This window comes from Strongylocentrotus purpuratus, unplaced genomic scaffold, assembly GCF_000002235.5.
Source record: "Strongylocentrotus purpuratus isolate Spur 01 unplaced genomic scaffold, Spur_5.0 spur5_scaffold_6, whole genome shotgun sequence".
Lineage (NCBI taxonomy): Eukaryota > Metazoa > Echinodermata > Echinoidea > Camarodonta > Strongylocentrotidae > Strongylocentrotus > Strongylocentrotus purpuratus.
Window position 1 is genome coordinate 21933869 of NW_022145612.1, and position 23195 is coordinate 21957063.

The 23195-nt window shown below is 33.8% G+C and overlaps 2 protein-coding genes across 2 annotated transcripts; one reads left to right on the forward strand and one right to left on the reverse strand.

The window, feature by feature from the left end:
* Positions 1-2291: 2291 nt before the first annotated feature.
* LOC591740 (tafazzin) lies at positions 2292-9407 on the reverse strand. Its single transcript, XM_791292.5, has 8 exons — positions 9233-9407; positions 7796-7927; positions 7175-7220; positions 6638-6723; positions 5986-6066; positions 4565-4606; positions 3204-3397; positions 2292-2821 (listed from the first exon to the last, which is right to left on the reverse strand). The coding sequence occupies exons 1-8, from the start codon at positions 9342-9344 to the stop codon at positions 2720-2722; spliced, it is 795 nt and encodes a 264-aa protein (XP_796385.3). The 5' UTR covers positions 9345-9407; the 3' UTR covers positions 2292-2719.
* A 250-nt stretch (positions 9408-9657) lies between these two features.
* rab7 (rab7 GTPase homolog SUrab7) lies at positions 9658-19905 on the forward strand. The gene is given in 5 exon segments (NM_001123511.1): positions 9658-9773; positions 16547-16632; positions 17736-17862; positions 18337-18555; positions 19605-19905. Coding segments are annotated over 4 exon segments (618 nt in total). The 5' UTR covers positions 9658-9773; positions 16547-16579; the 3' UTR covers positions 19824-19905.
* The last annotated feature ends 3290 nt before the right edge of the window (positions 19906-23195 follow it).

Sequence of the window (23195 nt, forward strand, 5' to 3'; positions counted from 1 at the left end):
TCCACAAAATACATGATCATAAACAAGGAAGACTGTGACTTATTTTGATACTTTGCTAAATAAAAATTGAAACTATCATACCTTATAAATAAAAGATCAAGTTATTATACTTTCATATTAGCACACATCATTTAAACTCAATTTGATAGCAAAAGATTTAGCAAAAATATGTATTCAAAACAACTTCTTCCTGATTTGCAATCATATTAGGCTTATCTTAACTGGAAATACAGAAAATTGAATTTTGGCAAAGTGTGGAGCTCTCATTCAATTTTTCTTGACTTCAGTTTGGCAAATTAGATAATCAACATAAATCAAGGTCCATTCAAAATTACTCTAAACTATTTACAGACTACAGGAGTGAGGGAGATGAACTTAGACAAAGAAAAAAGTTTAAAATCATAATGGAAGATGTACAAATACATGGCACACAAAAACATAAAGAGTAAAGTTTGGCATCTGAAGATCGTATAATGTAAAACAAAATCCTAGTAATGTTTACATCAAAATATCTTGCACGAAAATTAAAAACTTTAATGATAACTGAATAAATATTGCAATACATGATTCCTTTGATTTGAATAATGCACTTGTAAGGTTATTGTAATACCAATATGAGGAAGGACAAAGTTTCATCAGAATCCAAGTCAAGAGTTGGTCAGTCACAATATAAATGATCAGTTTTTTTACAATTTAGATAATACACTACCACAAGGTTGTTCTTAAACAGTGACATACTTTTTTTTCTCCAATTAGAGTGATTAGCAAATATGGGTGAACGATAATTCATACCACCTGGCTGAATCTACTTTGTATTGTTACATTTTCTATAAAGCCTTCTAAAGTTTCATTTGTGAAAAAAAGTGTCTTTACTCAAACAATGAGCAAGGCCACATTAAATATCTCATAATTTTGGTACTTACCGTTACTCATAGGAAACTAAGGCTGTCAAATTAGATACAACGTCTCAAGCAAACATCCTACAGAGAAATAAGTTTGAAAGACTTTACCCAACAAAGGGGGTTTTAATAAATACATTGTTCTTTTATATGCTACAGCACGAAAAGGCTTTTTTTTTTAAAGTACAAAAATAATATTATCACACTCAAAGAAGAGCCATCTAGAAAATAACTCATAATCAATATCTTTAAAGATAAAGTTGAGTTCTAGTCATGCGATTGCATTGTGAAAGAAATGTTGTGGAATCGTTCAGAAAAGGTTGATCATCTAGCATATAAGTATTGATGTGTACTACAAGGTTCTGGAATCATCAAAATGATAAGATATTTGGCCCAGTCTTGGTAAAGTTACAAGCACTGTACACAGAAAGATGTATATGGGACTACACAAACATGTGGCATAAAAAATCTTTCCCGATTGTTATGATGTTACATGTCATATTTGGAATATTAAGGCATTTGGAGAGCCATGCTTTTCGGGGAACATTTTTATCTGGTCTTCTTCCACACTTGCATAATAAAATGATAACGCTCACAAATTATTTTTCACCTCTTCCCAGAACTCAACCTTCTCTTTAAGCTATAAAACAATGTTTTGTTTATCTATAGCAACCAATCGAAGCTAAAGTGCATGAGAATTTATCAATATACACATTCATTCCCTCAGAAAATAGCTCCCTGAGAACAGTTGTATCTATAAAGAAAACTAGTATATAGATATATGCAATTATTTTCAACAGAATGTAGTTCTTAATAAAAATAGAATATTCTCTTTCATATCCATAGCACCATAAAATGGAACTTCGCCCTTATTAGGAAACATAAGATGACCAGTAATTTCAATTAAAGTAGAGCTTGCATGTGGAGTATAACATTTCAAAATAAAGTTTTTGTACTATTAAATCACATTCTATATTTGGAGGAAAATGAAACCAGGAGTAAAAAAAAAAGATCAGATTCCAATACTACTGGCTCAATCATTTCCTGACTCCTTCCTGTTTTGGCTGAAACCTGATTTGCCAGTGTCATAATGTATTTGTATTGAATGACTATAATATTGTTACCGTATATTTGTGTTTTTATTTCATAAAGGTATTATCCCTCCTAGTCTTTCAAACAAATTTATTTTGAATTTTGAAATACATTCATATAGAACTATATACCACTTATTAAAACGTCCGTCTCTAAAAAATTCAATTTTCTTTAAAGGAGCTACACAAAGAAAATTCACCAACATCTCATAATTAGAACAAATTACATATGGATGGAAAGATTTTCTCTTGAAAAACACGAACAATTTGCTTCACGATCATTTTGAAGTGCAATTTTTTGTAGAGCTTCAATATTACACCATATCACAGACACTGATAACAAGAAGGGTCATGCATCTTAGATTTAACATTGTTAAACGATGCCTTTAACACTACAGCCTTATTCACGAAAATGGTAATAGGGCAAAATTAAATGAAATATAAGGGAAGAGTGCTTCATATTTCTGCATTTCATAACTGGGAGGGAGATAAGTAAAAATGATTAAAAGGCCTCTTACGCACAGCTAGCTTCTCATCCCACTTGCAATTTATGTACACAATAAAATATATTTTAAATGCAGCATAATTTTTAGAGCGGTTTCCCTCCCTTGGTGTGAGCAAAGGCTTCAAAGATCAATTGAGAAATGCATTATTGAATATCACAAGATAGTGTCATCAAGATGATCCATAGTCTAGATTATACCCTCCAAGAGTGATGTGATTCTAGTGTTACCTCTGCTGTACATGAAGGGCATGTAAGGCTTCTGCTTTGGCTTTTAGAAGTATCATCTCTTCTTGAATTGCATCTGTTATCTTCTTTCTCATCTCCAACTGTTACAAAAAAGAAAAGGAAAAGAAGTGGATAGAAATATAAAGCTGTTATTCGCACTGGACAGATCTTTCAGGATATTAGTTATGTGACAAATAGCTGGAACAGCAACCTACATGTACACTAACATTTTAGCAAACAGTATTTGTGGATATACATTATATGAATACCTACCATTTACCTTCACAAAGTGAGGTTGAATATTTACTCTCACCTCTCCCCTTTAATTTTTACTTCATAAAATATGTAGCTACCCAATTTCCAAAACAAAACCACACATTGGCACTGTTGGCAGTTCAGTGTTATGCCTATTGCCTATTAAAGTATCTCAACCGCAAGGATATCAGGAACTATGCAAGATATGATTAGCCTCTAAGTACTTACAGGGGACAATAGTTCTGCCTTCATCTTTTCCACAGATTCTTTGAGGTCCATTGGTTGACCGACGATGACCGTCACTTTCTTGTTGGTACGTGGAATGTAAGGAGGGTAATTTGGTAGGATATCATCCATTCCTATATGCCATACAGGCACGACCAAGGGTACCATTGTGCATTCACTGATCAAACGACCAACACCTGATGAAAGATAGGGGTAGAGACAGAAGAAAAGTCACAGTGATTACACAAAATTTGAGCCTAGATACCACCCCTGGGGGGTGTTTCACAAAGATCCTAAGTCAAACTTAACTCTACGATAGAATTATACATTATGGAGAGCCATTTGTAGCCTTAAAATAAAATATATTCAGAAGCGAAAATTCAAGAATTTTAGACCTATTATGAATTCCACATCAAGAACATGAAATCTCCTTTATAATAGAAAATATTAATGATTTGAATCAACATTTTATACCTTTTAAAATAACCTTTACAAAATATTTTCATACATGCCACAGCTTTCCATAAATGTTCAGTCCAACTTAGAGATAAGTTCAACTTAGGATCTTTGTGGAACACTCCCCTAAAGTGTAAACATAGATAATTTTTAGCTTTTGCAATTTCAACAATAGAGAAGCAGTTGGAAAAAAAATATTTGTAGAATATTGAACAAATAAGTGGAGGCAGGATGAGCTAGCAACATCATGATATATATTTTATCTTGCTGCCTGAAATCTAAAATTCATTTAATGAACAAAATATAATAAAATGCTAATAGCATTTTATTATATTTTGTTATTTTTGTATTTTCTGATATTGATTTTTTTAAGGCAAACTGGAAGTTTTGTATTGTAAGTTAGATAAGATATAAGTCATGTTACTAAAACCCAAGCACTACATATACATTTATAGCCTGAGCTAAATTACAATTTATGACAATTGTTTTCAAATGCTTGATAAAAAAAAAAATTTAAAAAAACTATTTCAGACAGATGTTTAAGATATATATATATAGCCATTTGATGACCGCCTTACTTTTTTTGTCAATCAAACAATGGACACAATTGATCTAATTTTTCCAATCAGTTTTTAGGATGAATCTTAATCACAGTCTATCTTTAATCTTTATGGAAAATGTGGTTTATGGTAAAAAAAAAAAAGAAGAACTTGGCACAAGCACAATGTCATGAGAGAAAAAAAAGGTTATTTGATCATACACTCATTAAGAGCTGCTGCTAGTATTTATTCTTGATTCTATATTTCTCCTATCTAATCTATCTTAGAAGCTCAATCTGCCCTTAACATAATGAGAATGATATTACACATATCTGCTTTGAAGTTAAATATGTACAGTTTCTTACTTACCCCATTTAAATCTGATAAATTCGCCGTTCATGTTTACACCGCCTAAAAAATTAAAAGCAGATTTTGAAAAATGTCTTAAAATCTCTAGAACACTAAACAGTCTTGTAATGAAAGTGAAAGTAAAAACTTTACTCCTGATAAGGGGCAAAGTACAAAGCTCATTACAAATGTGGTAACATTGTGAATTAGATTTCAAAGAGTTTGTATGCACAAAAGAAGCTCATTGAAAGCTAGATTTAGTAGAGTACTTGAAATAGCTGTAGGAAAGTAATTGTAAAATAAGTTTTTGAACTAGGTCTTAAAGGGTGTTGCAGGAATTGCACCATGACAATCTCAAAACTTGAATAGGGCCAAAATATTTTAAAAATTCATAATTGAATTTTTTTTTTAGAAATATGGTGGCAAAACACTATTATACTATATCAGCAAATTTACAGTAAATTTTCTTTTCAAATTTGAATAATGCAACTGGCACTGTTTTATTCACTCCCATTTGTCATGTGCAAACGAGAGCTTCAATTTTCACTCATAGAGAGAAAACAAAAGAGTCTTTTGATCTTAAATCTTGCACATACACACTGTACTTTCATAAACTCATCTTACTTCTACAAATAAATATTGAGATTAATTTTGAGGGCTTGCGAATCCCTGAGTCATCCTGGCTGCATAGACTAGAGTATAATATTGTATAGTGCATCTTTTCAACAATAAATTTCATAGGGTGCGATACAAGGGCATATGTTGCAATCACTGAGAATATGTCATGAGTCAGCATGAAAAGTTGAATATTTTCTCAGAGCCAGTGAAATATACATATAGGTGTGAACACATGACAGTAATTCATTCCTTATTGTCATTAATTACATGAAGCCTACTATCATTTCTTCAGTTCCAACCATAAAATAAATTTATTTTGTCAAAACGTTTGAATTAATGACACGGCAAAGGGATTTGTCCTTATTGATTTGTCCCTATCAGGTTATTTTGTTAAGAATGTGCATTTCATCCATTCTCTAAGCCTTTGCTCACTTAAACTATTTCACTTGTTATGCAGTCAGTACACTTGGAACCAAAAGCAATGCAAAAAGCCAACCTTTGAAACTAATTTGCTTTAAAATCATCATTTCATCACACACTTTTTCATAACTATACAGCTTATACAGCACCTTCACAATATGATTTTAATTGATTTATTGATAAATAAAATATAAAACATTCAAATAACAATAATATAATTGATTTACATAAAGAGTGACAACTTAAATACACACAAATAAAAATGCATAATTGAAAGCTTGAAAGTATGGAGGTAAGTAAAACTAATCAAGATAAATGCAGAGGCCAACTATCATAAACAAGAATGCCTGAGTTTTCTGTCTGATTCCTTCCCACAGTGGATTCAAATAAAACCATATTTTTACCTTCTGGATATATATTAGTCCATCCACAGTGGTTTAGTTTATCTAAACAGAAGTCCATACCTCGTTGATACACACCATCACCTGGTATAGAGAGAGAAAATAAGTTATGTCAGGAAATCATTGAAATAAATACAGATTATCAAACTTATAATTTGTCCTTTTCAATTTCTTTAAAAATTCAAAGAACCATGTGCGGAGGGGAAAAAAACCTGACAGATTTGAAGAAAATATTGATCAAAAAATGGAAAAGAAAGCAGCTGAACTCTATGCTTTTTTAATTAAAGAAGTCCAATACCCAACAAAAAGAAACATTAATCTTTTAAACTATTTAAAACTAGAAATCTTTTATTTGCATAAGGTGACTATTAAAAGAATTTTCATTTCGGTTTAATAAAATTTGGAGTGGACTATAAAAGATTATTATTATTATTACTATTAATAAATGCCTATATTTCCACCTTGGTCTTGTTTTATATTTTCATTTTATACATGTAGAAGGTGTATTCAATTACCTTGTACAGTTATAACAATAAAAATTGAAATACTCATCCATGCTGTGTAAAATCTATTACAACTACAAATCATGTACATGTATGTCACTCAGAGTTAATTATACCAAAACTATGTTTCTTTTTCTTTCTGTCCATATTACCTCTTAAGACTGGAACAACTCGGCCTAATGAGAAGTAATAGTTGTATCTTTTTGCAACAAAGGCCACTTCACTTGCCCCAGGGGTCCTTCGAAATAAAAACAAAAGAAATATCGGTAAGGACATTAGGAATCGAGATAGATACATGTACTAATGGAAAATAGAACATCACATTTTGCACAGAGTCTTAAAAGTGCAGACATATTGCTAAATTATCATTATTAAAGTATTACCTAGTGTTTTTAAAGTCCTCTCCTATACACACAGTTCAACAGACTATAATCTATATGTAGAAAAACATGCATAATTTTCAAGCAAACAGATTTCACATTTAAAGATTTTCTTTGTGTTTGTTATTCTTTTACTTAATATCTTCCTGCCTACAAGATTTGCATCTTGTTATCTGAAAGGTTTAGTAAAATTCCAAATGCATAAAAAACATTCTACTCTTTATCATTCACCAAGTTTTAAATGGTTTCTTTGATTCACACATAAATGTAGTATGTTATTTATATACTTCTATAACTTATCCAGTTTACCATCTTGTCCTTTTCAAGCTGCAAAAAGTTTTAAACTTGAGGAGACCTGTTTGAAAGATAACAATCAAAATACACATATGTCATTTGAAATTATAGTTTCTATTCTTTTAATGAATGGAATCTCTTATTTGGATTTTGGAAAATAATGCTTTATTTCAGCATCTATCAAACTGTTTCAACATTTCTCTCTGGCAAAGTATTTTCACCATGTGTCATATTTATCAATCCATCCTTACTTTTCTTTCCAAAGATACCAAATATTTTTACTTTGAACTTTGTCACAGTAGGATATGTCATTCACTTAGTCAGTTTCCTGTTTTTCAAAATTACAATGCCTTTCTACTAACAATCAGCTATGCAACCATTGATCATTAAAATTATTTACCAAATAATATCATAGCCTATCCAATACTTCATATTTGGCATAGTTGCATCAATTTGTAGTAAAAAACTTTGCCATCCATTTGATAATAATTAAAATAAATTGATATGTATAGAATATGAGTTATTATTTATTGAATTATTCGAATATCACATTCCCTAATACCAGTATTTTCAAAAATCTCCACTAACTTTAGTCACCCCATTATATAGACTTAATTTTAAACTAAAAAATCTTACCACAAAGAACGCCATCATCCGCAGATGAAGTATGGTTTGATACAGTAATTAAAGGCCGCTTCTTCAAATGCAATTGCTCGACTTGCTCTTGGAGAATTTCCTTGTGATGAAGCTGGACTTGATTAACCCAACCTAAATCAAGGAAAGGGACAAAATACAAACGTAAGTAGAAACATTTTATATGTTTTGATCACAGCTACTTAACTGGTTAGGCCAAATAAAAAAAAAAAACATGTTTAGCATCCTGTTTTTCGAAAAATAGGAAGGAGGCCCTTTTTTTTTTCTTTCAAAATGGCCGCTCAAGATGGCGCTCGGTACATTTTCCCTCACAGTCCGGCTTTTTTTCAAGATGGCCGCCAACATTTTTTTTTTTTTTTTAAAATCAGAAATAGATCCATCTAGCAGGGTTTTTCATGTTTTTTTCTTTAAAAAAAAAACAAAAGTAATTAAATTTCAAAACAAAACAAAAATTTAAAAATAGGAGGCAGCCTCCAAAAAGGAAGCGGGCGGGGACGCTAAACATGTTAATTTTTTTACATGGCCTTAACTACAAGATGAAATAATAGAATGGTACATACATTCTAAAGGTTCATAATTCATAATGTTCATAGTTCCGAAGATTTGTATATATCTGAACATAACATGCTACAGAGCATGGACATTTTCTTGCTTGGCCGCTGCACTCCTGCCCGTCTCCCTCACAGAAATAAATAAATGGCATTTGTAAGAGTGCATTAGATCTAGTACAATACAGTGTGATCTTCCTCCATTTAGTATCATGGGGAGTTGGTTTCCAGACACTTACATACATAGTCTTCCCCTTTGCCTTAAGATAACAAAACTTATGCATTAAATAGCACTTACCGTCATAACTATTTGCTCTTTATATATATCCAACAAAAGTCGTAGAAGATTTCATGAAATATAAAATTATTGTTCATAAACTTCTTCTAATCAAATATTTAAATCAACTGTCAGGATATAAAACCTGTCAACAATAATGCTGGCTGGGTATATTAATTCGAATATTACTATTTAGTTGCTTTTTATGGTCGCTTTGTTCCCTTAAATATTACGTTGACCAGTCTTGAACCCCCCACTGAAAAGGGACGATGGCTGGCACTGGCCAGCCTTCCTTGGCCTGCCCTTGTAACAATCCTCCATTCCTCCCCCTTGCCCCCCCCCCCCCCCGAATACCATTTACGATTAGACATTACAGCACGCATTGCAGGATTGTACACAACATACACCACCCCACCACCCAATAAATGTCCATAGGGTCTACTCGCTTTCCTTTTGCGAAAGCCACCCACATCACACGTGCAATTCAAAAAACAAATACTAGCAGATATCAGTGCACAAATATCTGAATATATGGGACTGTAGCTCTGGACTACAATAACTTAAAATTATATTTTGGGTTACAGATCAACTCACAAAGCCAAAATTTTGATAGTAGATATGTTGTACATATTGTTGCTTGAGATGCAATTTTCCAGATTACGCCAGGTTTACAAGGAAAAACCCATTGCCCTTTCTCCAAAGGCATGATTTTGACTCAAAACTTTGCCAAAAACTCAAGTCCCACGAACTTTTTAATAGTCTTACTAGCAGGCTTTTGCTAAAAATACGTACTGATATATATCTATTTTATCACCATGATAAGAAAATAATTGACGTTATTGTTTAAGAAAAAATAAGATTGAGATATTATCCATTCAAATTTTTGATAATTTTTCACAAAATGATATATTTATTAGGAGGTTTAATGATTATGCTGTTTTAGATCCTGTGTAAAGACTATCGATCTGGCGGAGCAGCCCACTATACCCATGACGTCACAGATCTTATGACCTCCATTCGCGGACATATTGATACAACTGTGAGAAAGTCGTCACAGATATTCCGACCAAAAACTGCGAATAGCATTGCGACAAAGCGCCACCAACACTTGTAGACTGATTTTACAGTAATTTAGGTAAATATGAAATACTTTTAATGTGATAATTAAAGACCATTATTATTCATGACATTTTAATTTACTCGCAAAAGTGAGGTTCAGATTTATCTATTGTATTTTGCTGAATAGTGCAACTGCGCTGCAATGCAGGGCAGCGCCAGAGAAACAGTGCAGTGCAGTGGAAATGCATGTGAATGTGACGTGAAAATGCAACCGGGCCGGGAGTGCAGTGGCCAGTGGGTTTCCGTGATCGTGAGTGAATATTATGGCAATGTGTGCAGAGATATAGCCGGATTAGGCCATACTCCATAGGTCGACCTGTTACTGATACAATTTCTACTAAATTGTGATTGAATACAGGATTACAGTTGAACACCGGCCATCTCAAGAAAAATTTGCAGATCCGTCATTTTTCTGTGTGACGGTGAGTGTGCAGTAGGGGCGCTGGTCCGAAAATAAGGATGGTCTGCATGAACGAGAATTTCTTCGTAAACGCAGACATATCACGTTCTTATAAATAGGGATTGGCCGCATTTTCGTGGATGTCTCTTGCCTTTCGAGTGTAGGGTTACCACCACGCTGGCAATGCGAAATTCTACGTCTACTTTTAGTTTTACGAGTTAACCGTCTTCCAAATTTATCGTTCATAACATGAAAGTCTCTGTGCTGCATAAGTGAAAAATTCTTCATGGAGCATCATCATGGAATCTGGTTTTTGCATCGCCAAGACGCCAACGCGGGGATTGGAAATAGGACGCAATTTGTCCGCGTTTATGAAGATATCGTTGTTTAATAAACTCAAACTCATGTAGGTCAAAACTTATCATATATTCCCCTTTTTTTCAGGTTCCAGTCTAGTTCTGAGTATGGGAAAGTATCCTGGTCGGGTTCGGTCCAGGCTTTTATCCTTAACTCCTAGCACTATCTTACTTACAAATTTAAATTCACTCATGAAGATTGAAGGTACCTCAATTATATGAATTCTTATATTCTTTTGAAACAAACACTTCCTGCTGTCTTGAAGCTAACACGGAATAAGTACCGGTAACCTGCTTAATGTTACCTGTCTTGCTGTGGAGAAGGCTTTGGGTAAAGTGTGGCCTCTTCCAAAAACTGGAAGCTGTAAACATACACCCTCTAGGCCTCTACAACTCAACATGATCAACTCACTTTACAAAAGTCTATCTAGCCAGGTCCTGTACGATGATAAAGACGGTGAACCCTTCCCTGTGTCCCAAAATGTTAGGTATCTTGGAGCTTTCCCCCATTGTTATCGATGATTATTGACTCCTTCATAATAAGAAACTACTGTAGGATGCACCTTGCTTGCTGGGTAGTCTGGTATGCTGCATGTCATGTGTAGCAGACATTGTGGTTCTTTCTAGCTCATCTCCTGGAAAAATATACATTTGGCACCTAAGCAAAAGCATTGCAGATGAAGAAGCATTAAAAATGCTTCATCGTTAATTCATAGGAAGGTAAAGGTGGTATCTAGCATTCAACCGGAGATGATATAGTGCACACTTTCTCTATTCACCATAACCTTTAGCATACCAAAGTCTGACTTAAAGAAAACTCAACAGAGGACATGATCTGAAAAGGGCTGAAAACATTTTATGCACTCACTGGAGCTAAAGCATACCGGTACACTAGGGGACCACTTTCAAAGCACAGGACTGCAGTGTAGAAGGTCTGCTGTATCGTTAGAGTATTGTGCATGTATGAAACAGCTGTCACTAACCAGACCCAGGGATGTCTACCACTATACTTGGGTTTGTCCGCAGCTACTATTCAGCTTCTATTAAAAACAGATATGTCGTCATCCAAAAACTATGAACACTGGATTCTTTTATGTATGTCTAAGTGTTCCGTTGGACCCAGAAAAGCAACTCCAGATGGTATAGATGCTCGATCTACCCCATGAATACTTCAAGTACTGGACTTTTTGGTATATTCTATCACACAAGACCTCACTCAAAGCTTGACAAACCATCCTAAGCAGAAACAAACTGGCAGACATTTACTCACTCACAATGCAGATCATATGCATCCAATGATCCAATCTGGTAGGGGCCTTGGGGAAAGATGGCAAAAGCAGAATTTCTATGCAAATGTTGTCAACACATTTGAGGCAATCAAAGTGAAAACATCAAGGAAGATGATGACATAAGTTTACTATCTACTGTACATGTACATACAAAGCCAGGATATCATGGGAATAACAAAACGAAACTGAGGAGTAAACTCTTGCCAGAAGAGAAAAAGCAAGTCATCCACCAAAAACATACTTTGACCTCTGCTTTTTTAATTAGACGTTTCGTTTTGTAATTTGTATTTACAATAACAGGGGGAGGAGTGGGGGGGGGGGGGGGGCCTCTGACTTTATTGAGGCAATGGTATAAAATGTCTTGTTTGTGGTGTTTCTGTACTACCATCAGGCATTTTCAAAAATGCAGGAGAGCCTCTTTTTATACCTCCGCTACAAATTTGCTGGAGGCAATTATGTTTTCGGGTTGTCAGTCCGTCCGTCTCTTTCTCATGATCGCTTTATCTCAAGAACTGATTGATGGATTCCAGCCAAACTTAGGTCATGTATGTATCTTGCAGAGCCAATGAACTGATTTTATTTTTGGATCACAAGTTCACAGGTCACAGGGCTCATTATGTATGCAAAAACAGCTCATGATCACACTATCATTAGAACTGATGGACAGATTACCATCAAACTTGAGACATGGATGTATCTTGCAGAGCCAATGAACTGATTAGATTTTAAGGTCTTGAGATCGAAAGGTCGAAAGTTGTGGGGCTCATTATGCAAAAAGAGCTTGTAATCACATTATCATTAAAACCAAAATATTGACTACCATCAAACTTAAGACATGTATATGTATCTTGCAGCGCCAATGAACTGATTAGATTTTAGGGTCATGAGGTGAAAGGTCAGGGGGCTCATTATGTACATGTACATGCCTTTAAATAGCTTGTGAATGCATTATTATTAGAACCTAAAGATGGATTACTATCAAACTCAGGACATGTATTTATCTTGCAGAGCAATATATATGAAAAATAGGTTGTAATCACAATATTCTAAGAACCTGTTAATGGATTACAATCAAACTTGAATTTCGAAAATTGCTTCTTTTATGGTTTGTAAAATTGCTCTATGGCATCATTTTTGACTGGGCGCAGTAGTAGATCTCACTTCATAGAGAATGTACATTATGTACAGGGCAATTCCACGGTAACGGAAGGACACTCAGACAAGATTTTTGAACTTCAGGTTCATACTAAAAGAAATGTTTTATTAGTATGTATTAAACTATGGGGAACAAAATGTGTTTCAGTCAAGTGGAAAGCTTCATCAACTTCACAAAGTTTGGATAAACACTAATTAACTGGAAAAACCATGTCCATTTTTATGTCCTTCCGTTACCGAGATAATTAATATGCACATTCTTAAACTACTTAACTATAATGACAATTTTTTGGGGGAGAATTAAAGGCACTTATATAGGTATTATATCTGTACTGTTTCACATCTTATACTAATAAAACAGTTCTTTTAGTATGAACCTGAAGTTCAAAAATCTTGTCTGAGTGTCCTTCCGTTACCGTGGAATTGCCCTACATGTACCTACATGTACATACTGACTCGTACCACTATAATGATAGCATGTCAGAAACCTGATCATACATGTCCTGTATTAGATCTACAATAACACATACTGTAGGTGTTTGTTTTTTAAATTTATAGATCTTGTCAATCATGTCAAAGCTCCAACATACTTGTCAAGTTTGTTCATTTACATTTGCTGTGAAATCAGGAAAAAAATGTGACTCACAAATTGCTGCGCAATGCAAATGACCTAAAGTAAACAAACAGTTTTTGTTCTTTTCTCTTTTGTTTTCTTTAGAGCAATACATGTACCATGTTTGATGCTTTGTGTGCAAAGTCCATTTTAGTATATATTATAAAATGAGGTCAACTCACTGACGTAAAATTACAGCACAGCACTTTACTATCTAACCTTCTCAAGTCTCAACACTGTGCTACATGTATTAACAATTTATAAAAGAGTCACTGTATAACCTACTGCCAGACTCTTGAAAATTACACAAATGGTCCAAAATCATGAAAGTTTCTTTTCTCAAATACATTAATCAGTTTTTATAAAGAAAATGAGGGAAAACATGCAGAAAAATTATTCATAGGACAAGAGGAAATAATTTGAAATTAAAAAAAGAAGAAAAGAACTGACTGCTGTTCATGCACAACATGCCTTTTGGAGGAACACATCTGCAATACAGGCACAACGTTACCGCTATTAAATGTTAATATTACCTAGATGCATATTATTTATCCTTTCATCCTTGTGGTAAGAAACATTCAACCAACGCCCTCGCGTACATAGAAAAATCTGATTTTCATGTCCTAGAAATCCAGAAAAACAGAATATTCTGAATTATTCGTAAGGGTTGGCAGGTATGGTATTGTGTGCATGTACATGTAGCTTAGCGCAGCGGCCTAGTCTGTGACCTCAACTTGAAACTTTCATTGTGCGAAAGATATATTTGCAGGGAAAAGCTCGAGTAGTGGATGAGAAAGAAGATTTCTATCAACCAGTTATTCATGTACATGTAGGCTGTTGCCCATTTAAAAGTGTCAAATTATAATATGTGCCAGTATGATGATGATATTGATGATGATTATGGTAATCACCAGGCATGGTAATCACTATAATTCCTTATTTGTTTGTTATTTCTGTGCAAAAACTGGCCCCTTATTATAACTGGTTTAACCAAAGAGTATCTCTTTCAGATATTCAACAATCATTTTTAACTTACATGTAAGTATGCTACACTGTATAGTGAAATCCTACTCAAACTCGTTAATTCTCATTCTTAAAGAACAATTTCCAGCAAATTACAAATATAAACTGGCCACGTTGATGACGCGGACGTACAAACACGTTGACAGCTCTTAAGATTTTGTATTAATTGCTCTGGCGTCTCGGGGTCGACAGGTGTATGAATGTCATTTTGAGACAGAGAATTTATTTTACTTGAATATAAAGTAAAAGACTTGCAGAAATTTTTAGTACTGCAATTTTTGTGAAAATAAGAAAATTTAATATTGTTTTGTAATATAAGGGAAAATAATTACAGCTTTAAAAACATGACTTGGTCTAGCCCGATAAAAATCCAAACAACTAGAATCATTCTCATTTTGTTTTCTTTGTAACATTGGATAACAAATTTCACAAATTCCAACATAGACTACTATAACATTGATAATTTAGATTATTTAGTGCAAGGGTAAATATGACAATGACCCGGAATAAAATACAGGGATAAAAAATTAAAAAATTAAATTTCGCCACGCCTTTTTAATTTCTTGGCGAGAGGCCTGCATTCAACATTAAAATAAAGAATAAACACAAATAACCCATGACCGAGATTTATACATGAAAGTATGTAGGTTTCTCAGGCAAGGTTCAACATAACTACCGGTAGTACATAATAAGGTGTGTTGATCCTAATCTTAAAGATAAACTTGAGTTCTGGTTAAAAAAGAAAATTAATTCTCACAGAATCTAACGAAACTTACACTGAATGTTCAAGATTACAAATAAATGTCATGTGCCAAACAATTTTGGAAGAAAATGTATACTGGCTGAGTAATGAGCATAGAAAGATAAGGAAATCAGGGTAGTACTAGCCCTGACACCATGTGTGTTGTCTCATATACATCTTTCTGTGTATTAAGTGATTGTTACTTTACCAAGACTCTGCCAAATTTATGATGATTTTGATGACTCCAGAACCTTGCATTACACACCATTACTTACATGCTATATGATCAACTTTTCTGATCCATTCCACACCTTTTCCTTTACAATGCAATCGCATTACCAGAACTCAAGTTTATCTTTAATGTGTGTATGGAGGAAATGAAATGGACGCAGTCACCATGGAATGCATGATTTCCTGAGAGAAGGTCAAAGTAGATTGTGTATATGTGTTTCAGAATAACACTCTGCGACTGGGATCATAGTGTGATGAAATCCATTGTGATAATCAGAAATATACTTATCGTTCTTGTTTGGTTAAAGAAATTATATTTCATTTATATGTATATTTATCAAAAAGAGGCAGATGTTTATTTTACATGCCGGTACTTGAAATTCTAACTTTGTTTCTAGAAATTATGTGGATTTTTTTCTTTGTTGTTTTGCATGAGTCAGCGACAGTTAAAAAATTGTCTGAGTATGTTTTTGCTACAGTATAGAGTACCGAAGTGCTAAAGTCATATTTGCTCGTCGTCCAGGTTACTGGTTCCAAACAACAGAGCCTGTACATGAGGTTCACTGCAAAATCATTCAAGCAACAGGCTGGAGAAGGGCTGGTGTGATCACTAAGGCCATTCTTTAGCACAGAACTGTTTGGAACCAGCAGTCTTGACAACTTGGCTAGTATGATGTCACACTTTGGTACTCTATTGCTTGAAAATAAAGTAAATGTCCTCACACCATGGCACACATGACCTCATGTGTCATTGAACTGACTTTGGTGTGATATGTGTGAGGAAACTGTGAAGTAGCTTATCATAGATTTGGTTTCGTTCAATTTCTTGATTAAATTTGGCTTTTTGCTTGATAAATATTTTTTTTTTTTTTTTTAGTTACCAGTTTAGGATGCAACTTCTAAGTACATGTACATCCATAAGTGAAAGGAACTTATTTTCTTCTTTTCTTTTGTTTGTAAATTATAACCTTCCCTTCTAGATTTTACAACTCTAGTACAACACAAGACACAACATGACTTCAAGAAAGAAGGTCCTTCTCAAGGTTATCATCCTTGGTGACAGTGGGTGAGTACAAATTCTCAATGTATTCAAGTTTTTCTGAAGAAAGACGATGGCATTTTATTAGTTGAAAATGTACCTGTATGTACATGTACATGTACAATAGATGGAAAATTGCAAACATGTATATTCAGGTATTTCAGTTTTAAATTAAAGGTCTCCCACTGTCTATTGAGAATCAAGATTCCAGTTGTGGCCTCTGATAGAGGGGAGATTTAATTCTGAACGATCAACAAGAAATAGATTGATCTGAAATCTACATCACTCCATGAAAAACCATACACAGGAATGATGAGCAATTAGCTCTTAAATTAACGCTAAAAAGCTAAAAGATCTCTGCAAAACTTTTGGCAAAGAAGTCTGATAAAAAAAACAGTAGCAAAATATGCATAAAACTTGCGCAAGAAAATGTAACTTTTTGATTACAGTAAATCTAAAAGAGCTTTTAGCCAGAACTTTTTTTTTATATTAAAAGCCCTTCTCAGTTGAAGAATTTATCAAGATTTGTCGCCTTATTATGTTGAAATTTTATCAAAAAACAGAGAAAGAAGATAGTTCAAGCATTTCAGGAAGTACAATTAGAGCTGAACCTACACGTACTCGTAGCGGTAGGATAGTGAAACAGCCTACTTTGTTTACTATTTAGCTTGTAAATAGACTGCATTATACTTATACATTTTATTATTGTCACTATTTACATTGTTCATGTACACTGTATATATACTTTGTGTTTACTACGGTAGTTCATTGTTCATGTTTGTACTTTCATACACTATATACCTGTTATCGTTTGTATCTTAATGTCATTATCTATGTATAATGTATAAGAATTGTATTCATAAGTCATGCATTGCTATTTATACTTTTATGTTTGTTTGTACTCTCATACCCCGAGAGGGGATCAAAGAGTCAATAAAATTCTAAAAATTCTAATTTAATCAACTAAAATTAAGTTGAAACGTATCAGAGTAATAGTTTTTTTCTTTTTATCTATATGGCTACAGGTTCATTGCATAATTTTTATATTTATTATTTAGCAAAGACATATCAATGTTGATACAGTAACACATGTATGTAAATTCATGAAATTTTATTTTGTAACTTTCCAGTGTTGGCAAGACTTCACTGATGAACCAGTATGTCAACAAGAAGTTCAGCAATCAGTACAAAGCAACCATTGGCGCAGATTTCCTCACAAAAGAAGTCATGGTTGATGACAGATTTGTCACAATGCAGGTATGTCCAAAGAATACAGTAGAAGTTTAACAATATAAAATCAAAAATACAATTAGTTGAAAAGTCTGGTGGTACCTTTAAATTGGTCATTTCAGTGTAATTTGTTAACAATCTACGCAGTCTTTTTAAAAAAAATGTATTATTGTTATTGTGGTTATTAATATTACATATATGATGATTAAAAATTACAAGTGAGCAATTTCGTGCAGGTGATTACATTACAAATTACATTTCATTTTTTATACAAGTTTGAATGCCATGAATTTACTTCACATACTAGTATACAACTTTTTCAGTGTTGTCAATTTGGGGGGGGGGGGGGGGTGGTTACCATTTATATTATTGGGAGTGAAGATGGATTTACAAATGCATTCTTGGTATAAATAAGCAGATTTCTAGTGCAAGCATACCGTACATCTCTATGTTTACACTTCTTGTTTTTTTTTTTACGTTGCCACCCCTGTTCCAATCCAGATATGGGATACTGCTGGTCAAGAGAGGTTTCAGAGCTTGGGCGTGGCCTTCTACAGGGGGGCAGACTGCTGCGTACTGGTCTTTGACGTCACGTCACCCAATTCTTTCAAATCCCTGGACAGCTGGCGAGATGAGTTCCTGATCCAGGCCAGCCCACGAGACCCCGAGCACTTCCCCTTTGTCGTACTAGGCAACAAGGTCGACTTGGATAACAGAATTGTGAGTATATGGGGTCATTGTATTGTAACATTCAAACCTATGGACAAAATTAAAGAAAGTGCTTGTACGGTTCCTGCACACTTGATTAAAGAAGAAACTGCAGCAGTTTACTGGAACATCTTTTTTTTCCCCCTTTTTTTATATATGAATGAATGGCAAGTGGGGATGAACATAATAGCTACATGCAAAAAAGGTCCAATGCATACCAATGATTCGCTAAAAGGTACAAAATTGTACACACATGTACAAAAAAGGTACCAAAAAATGTAAAGCATATGATGTCATTATGAAAAAAAATTGAAAAGCAATGTTGCGGTTTACTACATCAAACGTGAATGAGCCTTTATTGAGCTTTATACTTTTACAGATGTGCATCTTTAAAATTGAACTTTTCCTGTAGTTTTCCAGTAACTAACACTCCTGTGTCATTGAGATGTACTGTACAGTACCGTATCTACATGTACTCATCCTTTCGTTTTAATACTTGTGCAAATCTTAGAATAGAATGCTTCCTTTCAGTAATCTGTCTTTAAGATTTATATTTAAACAATTGAAAAGTGGACATATGTTTTGATTTACTGTCAACCCCCAGGAGCCATGTTCTTCCAGTATGAGTTATTTGAGAAAATTGTAGTTGTTTTTATGTAACTTTAAAGCCCGTCTGCACTAGTTTGGCCAGGGGGGATTAGACCTCCCTGCAAGGTCACTGACAGGTAGTTATCTCATCAAATCAGCGCTCAATTAACATAAGAAAATGAGGATCATGGGGGACCAACAGGCACCATTTAGGCATTGTTTGCTATATAGAGGGCGCAAGTAGCTGTAAGTAGTGAAGTGGGGCCTTAAGTTACAGTTAAAGATTGGTTATTTTAGGTGTAGATTGTTCCAGATTGAAGTTAAGACTTTATTTGATATAGGGAATTCACTGCAGAGCTATCTGAAGCATGTGTCGCACGACAGATGCCCTTTCCTTATCCATACCTGTGAGCCATATTAATTCCAACGATCATTATCGAGCACTGTCTTCACACTGTTCTTATCATCATCAGGTTTCTGCAAAGAGATCCCAAAGCTGGTGTGACAGTAAAAACTCCATCCCTTACTTTGAGACGAGTGCAAAGGAGAGCATCAACGTGGAGCAGGCCTTCCAAACAATAGCCAAGAATGCCCTTGCACAAGAACCCGACGACTCAACGTACCAAGATTTCCCCAGCCAGATCAAACTCGATAACGACAACAAGGGCAAGACAGAAGGCTGCGCGTGCTGAGGACTGTGTACATCATATGATTTTTTTTCACCCTTATTTTATCTTTATTTCTTTTTTTTCCCTTATTCCTGGTAAATTTTTTTCTATTTATTTTTTATTCTGTTTTTTTTTCTCACTCTGTTTTGAGTTTTTTTTTTTTGTGGTGAAATGTTTGATATTTAAATTTGGAGAATATAAGGCATTTCATGGAGATTTGTCCCAGCTGTAAATAGCTTCCCATTTAATCACCCTGATGTGCCAGGCCTGAATTATATCTTTTCAATATCTCATGTTTACTCTCCCATTTCCTTTATATCATCATCTACTTATCAATATCACCTTTTTTCATTACTTTCCATGATCTCTTTCCAAAGGATAGGGTAAATAGCCTTTTAGGGGTCAGCCTGGCTTTCTGCTTATAGTTACTTTATTTTTGCCTTATGGTGATTTTTGTTTATAATCCTGGTGAACGTTACAAATAAACTGTTTAAAGGAGCATGAAATGAAGATTAAAGAATTACTTTTGAATGATTATTTGAAAATAGGCGTGATTTACTTGCATCCATGAATTTACATCTAGAATTCAATCTTTATCTAGAATTGATATTTGTGTTGTCAGTATGTATGTGTGTGTTGGGAAGCATATTTACAGCTGGGGAAACATTAACATGCATTTTTACTTAGGCATGTAAAATGTTTTGTTTATTTTACCCCATTTAATGTGTCCTTTTGTATGATTACATGTTATCTTGTAGAATAAATGTATACTCGTATAAAATGTTTTTTGGAGAGAAATCCTCATTCATTGGGAATTTAACGAATGAGGGGAAAAATTGTTATGAAACAGCAAAAAAAGAAGAAAAAAAAGAAGAAAAAAATAGGCAAATTATATTATTATGAGGATTGTGTTGTGATATTGTAATTAATATTGCTGATAGGTTGTACAAAGCACTCATAACATTATGTACATGAATTGATAATGTGTTAAAGTGGATGACTGCAAAAAAAAGAATAAACATTTATATCAAGTACATGTAAGTACATTTGTAAAGGAATTTTGCCAGATTTTAATTTCCTCTCTTTCTCTATTCTCTGTCTGCACCATGATGGTGCATAATATGTCATTGGTGAGGAGAGAAACATGTCATTCCTTGGAAGGAGATAAAACTGTATATTAGAGTATAGATAATCATCACTCCCTTTCTGCCTCCTTTAGTCTACCCAAATCACCCTGCCAGCAGTTTTTTGGAAGGAAAATGAATGGAAGACATATACAGATTTATGCAATCGATTGTGATGTAAATTAATGAATGAATAACAATAAAATATACTTAATATGTATGTGAGGCAAATAATAAATACATGTATTGATATATATGATCTTACCTTTTGTGGGCCTGTCAGACAGTATGTTAGGATTTACTGTATCAAATTATTCCGCATATTAGGTGGGGTGGTAATCCTTATCAAAGTACAGTATGCTTTCCCGTTCCAAGGAGTCAATTTTGAACCATGCTGGTGGCTTTCAAATTTCATTTCTGTGATACAATTTGAAGATCGAAAGTTTGCAGAAATGTTACCCAATGTTAACCTACTGAGACAAAGAACTTATTGTATAACTCAAGTATTGCCTTAACTCTCTACCGTGAAGTTTATTCAACCTAAAACTATCAACAGAGGTCTAGTATTTTAAAATTATTTGAAGGAATATTATAAGTGTTTTCTGTTCTTTGTTATTTTCCTCACATATTGTTCGGGAGAAGAAGAAATGGTCAGATGATTTATGTTGTGGATTTTTTTTTCTTCCTAGCACAGTTCTCTAGCATTTACAGAGTCGGGTTCAAGACATTAGCCAATAAAACTGGCTGTATTTCCCATGGAGATACATGCAGGTATCTGTTGACAAAATAAGACAAAGCTGTCTGAATGTAAATAAAATTGATTTTAAGAAAGAAAATAAAAGATTGAAATCAGAGATCGTAAAGAACAGAGTGTTGCCACAATGGGCAAGTGAAGATAGGTATATATGAATCAAGATTGAATGCACCGTATATATGCTCAGTACACTTCTTATAACTTTAATGTCAGTAGATGAGCTTCTTTTTTTTGTCTCCCTTTTATTTTTTTCATTTTATTTTGACATGGAATCATAGTCATGTATCTAACTTGGTACTTGCTAATCAGAATTGGGTACCTTCTGACTGAAGAGTGGTGCAATATGTGTTTAACCCGCAGAAACAAAGAACACTTCAACTGATCTTTTAGAAGAGTTAGGATGTCATAAAATATTCACTTATACCTTTGAAAGATTTAATGAATCTATCTCTGTTCTTTGATTTTGTAATTTCTTGTCATTATTATGCAGAGAGTATGTGAGATAATGTTATTTATGAGCAAAAGAGTTTGATAAATTAACATTCCACTTCAATGTTGAAAGAGAAGATTATACTCACTTTCAAATTATACCAAAAGACAAAAAGCTATAAACTGTTATAAGGATTGTCCATTAAAAACATACATACATTTAGTATGCCATGGCTTTAATACCTAAGAATAATCAGTCTTATGGAAACCATTTCAGGAAAGGTTAGACGTATGTCATACAACGGTAACAAAACGAGAGGACTGAGGGCTCTTGTGTATCTATTATTATAAAAAGAAACCCAAACTTTTCCAGTAGTATGGTTAGCGTGATATATTTAGCCAACAAACATACCAAGTATGTCTAGTAATTCTATGGTTTTAAGGGCTCTAGGATGTACTAATTTGTAGAAATTAATCTATACTATGCTGTTGTACAGATAATGTGCTATATTGTATACTTAACATCAAATGAAGATTTAATTGTAATTTCTATGTTTGTACTTTCCCTGTGCTTTGCACAAACTAATTCAAATTGCCTCGTGTAGAGATACGTTTAAGCTATTTAAATTTAATTTTTCTGTTTTTTCAAGGGGGGATCCTGAAGAATGAGTATATTTCGATACAAAATAGATGCAAAGTTTACTACTATTCAATAAAGGTATATCTGATTTTTTGACCTTATGTCGAGATGTAGAGGTTTGTATGCAAATGTTACTCAAAGCTGCCCTGTGTTACTAAGAGACCAGTTTTGAATCAATTTATTAAAATAATTATTGGAAGAATGTTTCCAATGACCATCATCATCGACCCCAAGCTGTCCTGACCCATTGCCTCTGACGATATGAAAGTCAACCTTTTGCTTACTTGCTTTGTATACACAGGGAGGATGTATAAATCTGGATTAAATAAAATTATGTAATAGTGAAAAATACACAAGTATGCTTCGGTTTTATCTGTTGGGTATTTGTAATACGGGGAGTTGATTTAATGTGGCTTATGAGTGACTTTGGGAAATAGATCAATCTCAGA

Coding starts and splice junctions, on each gene's coding strand:
- LOC591740 (XM_791292.5), bottom strand. CDS start 9,344: ATGCCTTTGGAGAAAGGGCAATGGGTTTTTCCTTGTAAACCTGGCGTA. Junction 4,607..5,985: donor GACTAATATATATCCAGAAG/GTAAAAATATGG, acceptor TTAATTTTTTAG/GCGGTGTAAACATGAACGGC. Junction 2,822..3,203: donor AGGCAGAACTATTGTCCCCT/GTAAGTACTTAG, acceptor TTTTTGTAACAG/TTGGAGATGAGAAAGAAGAT.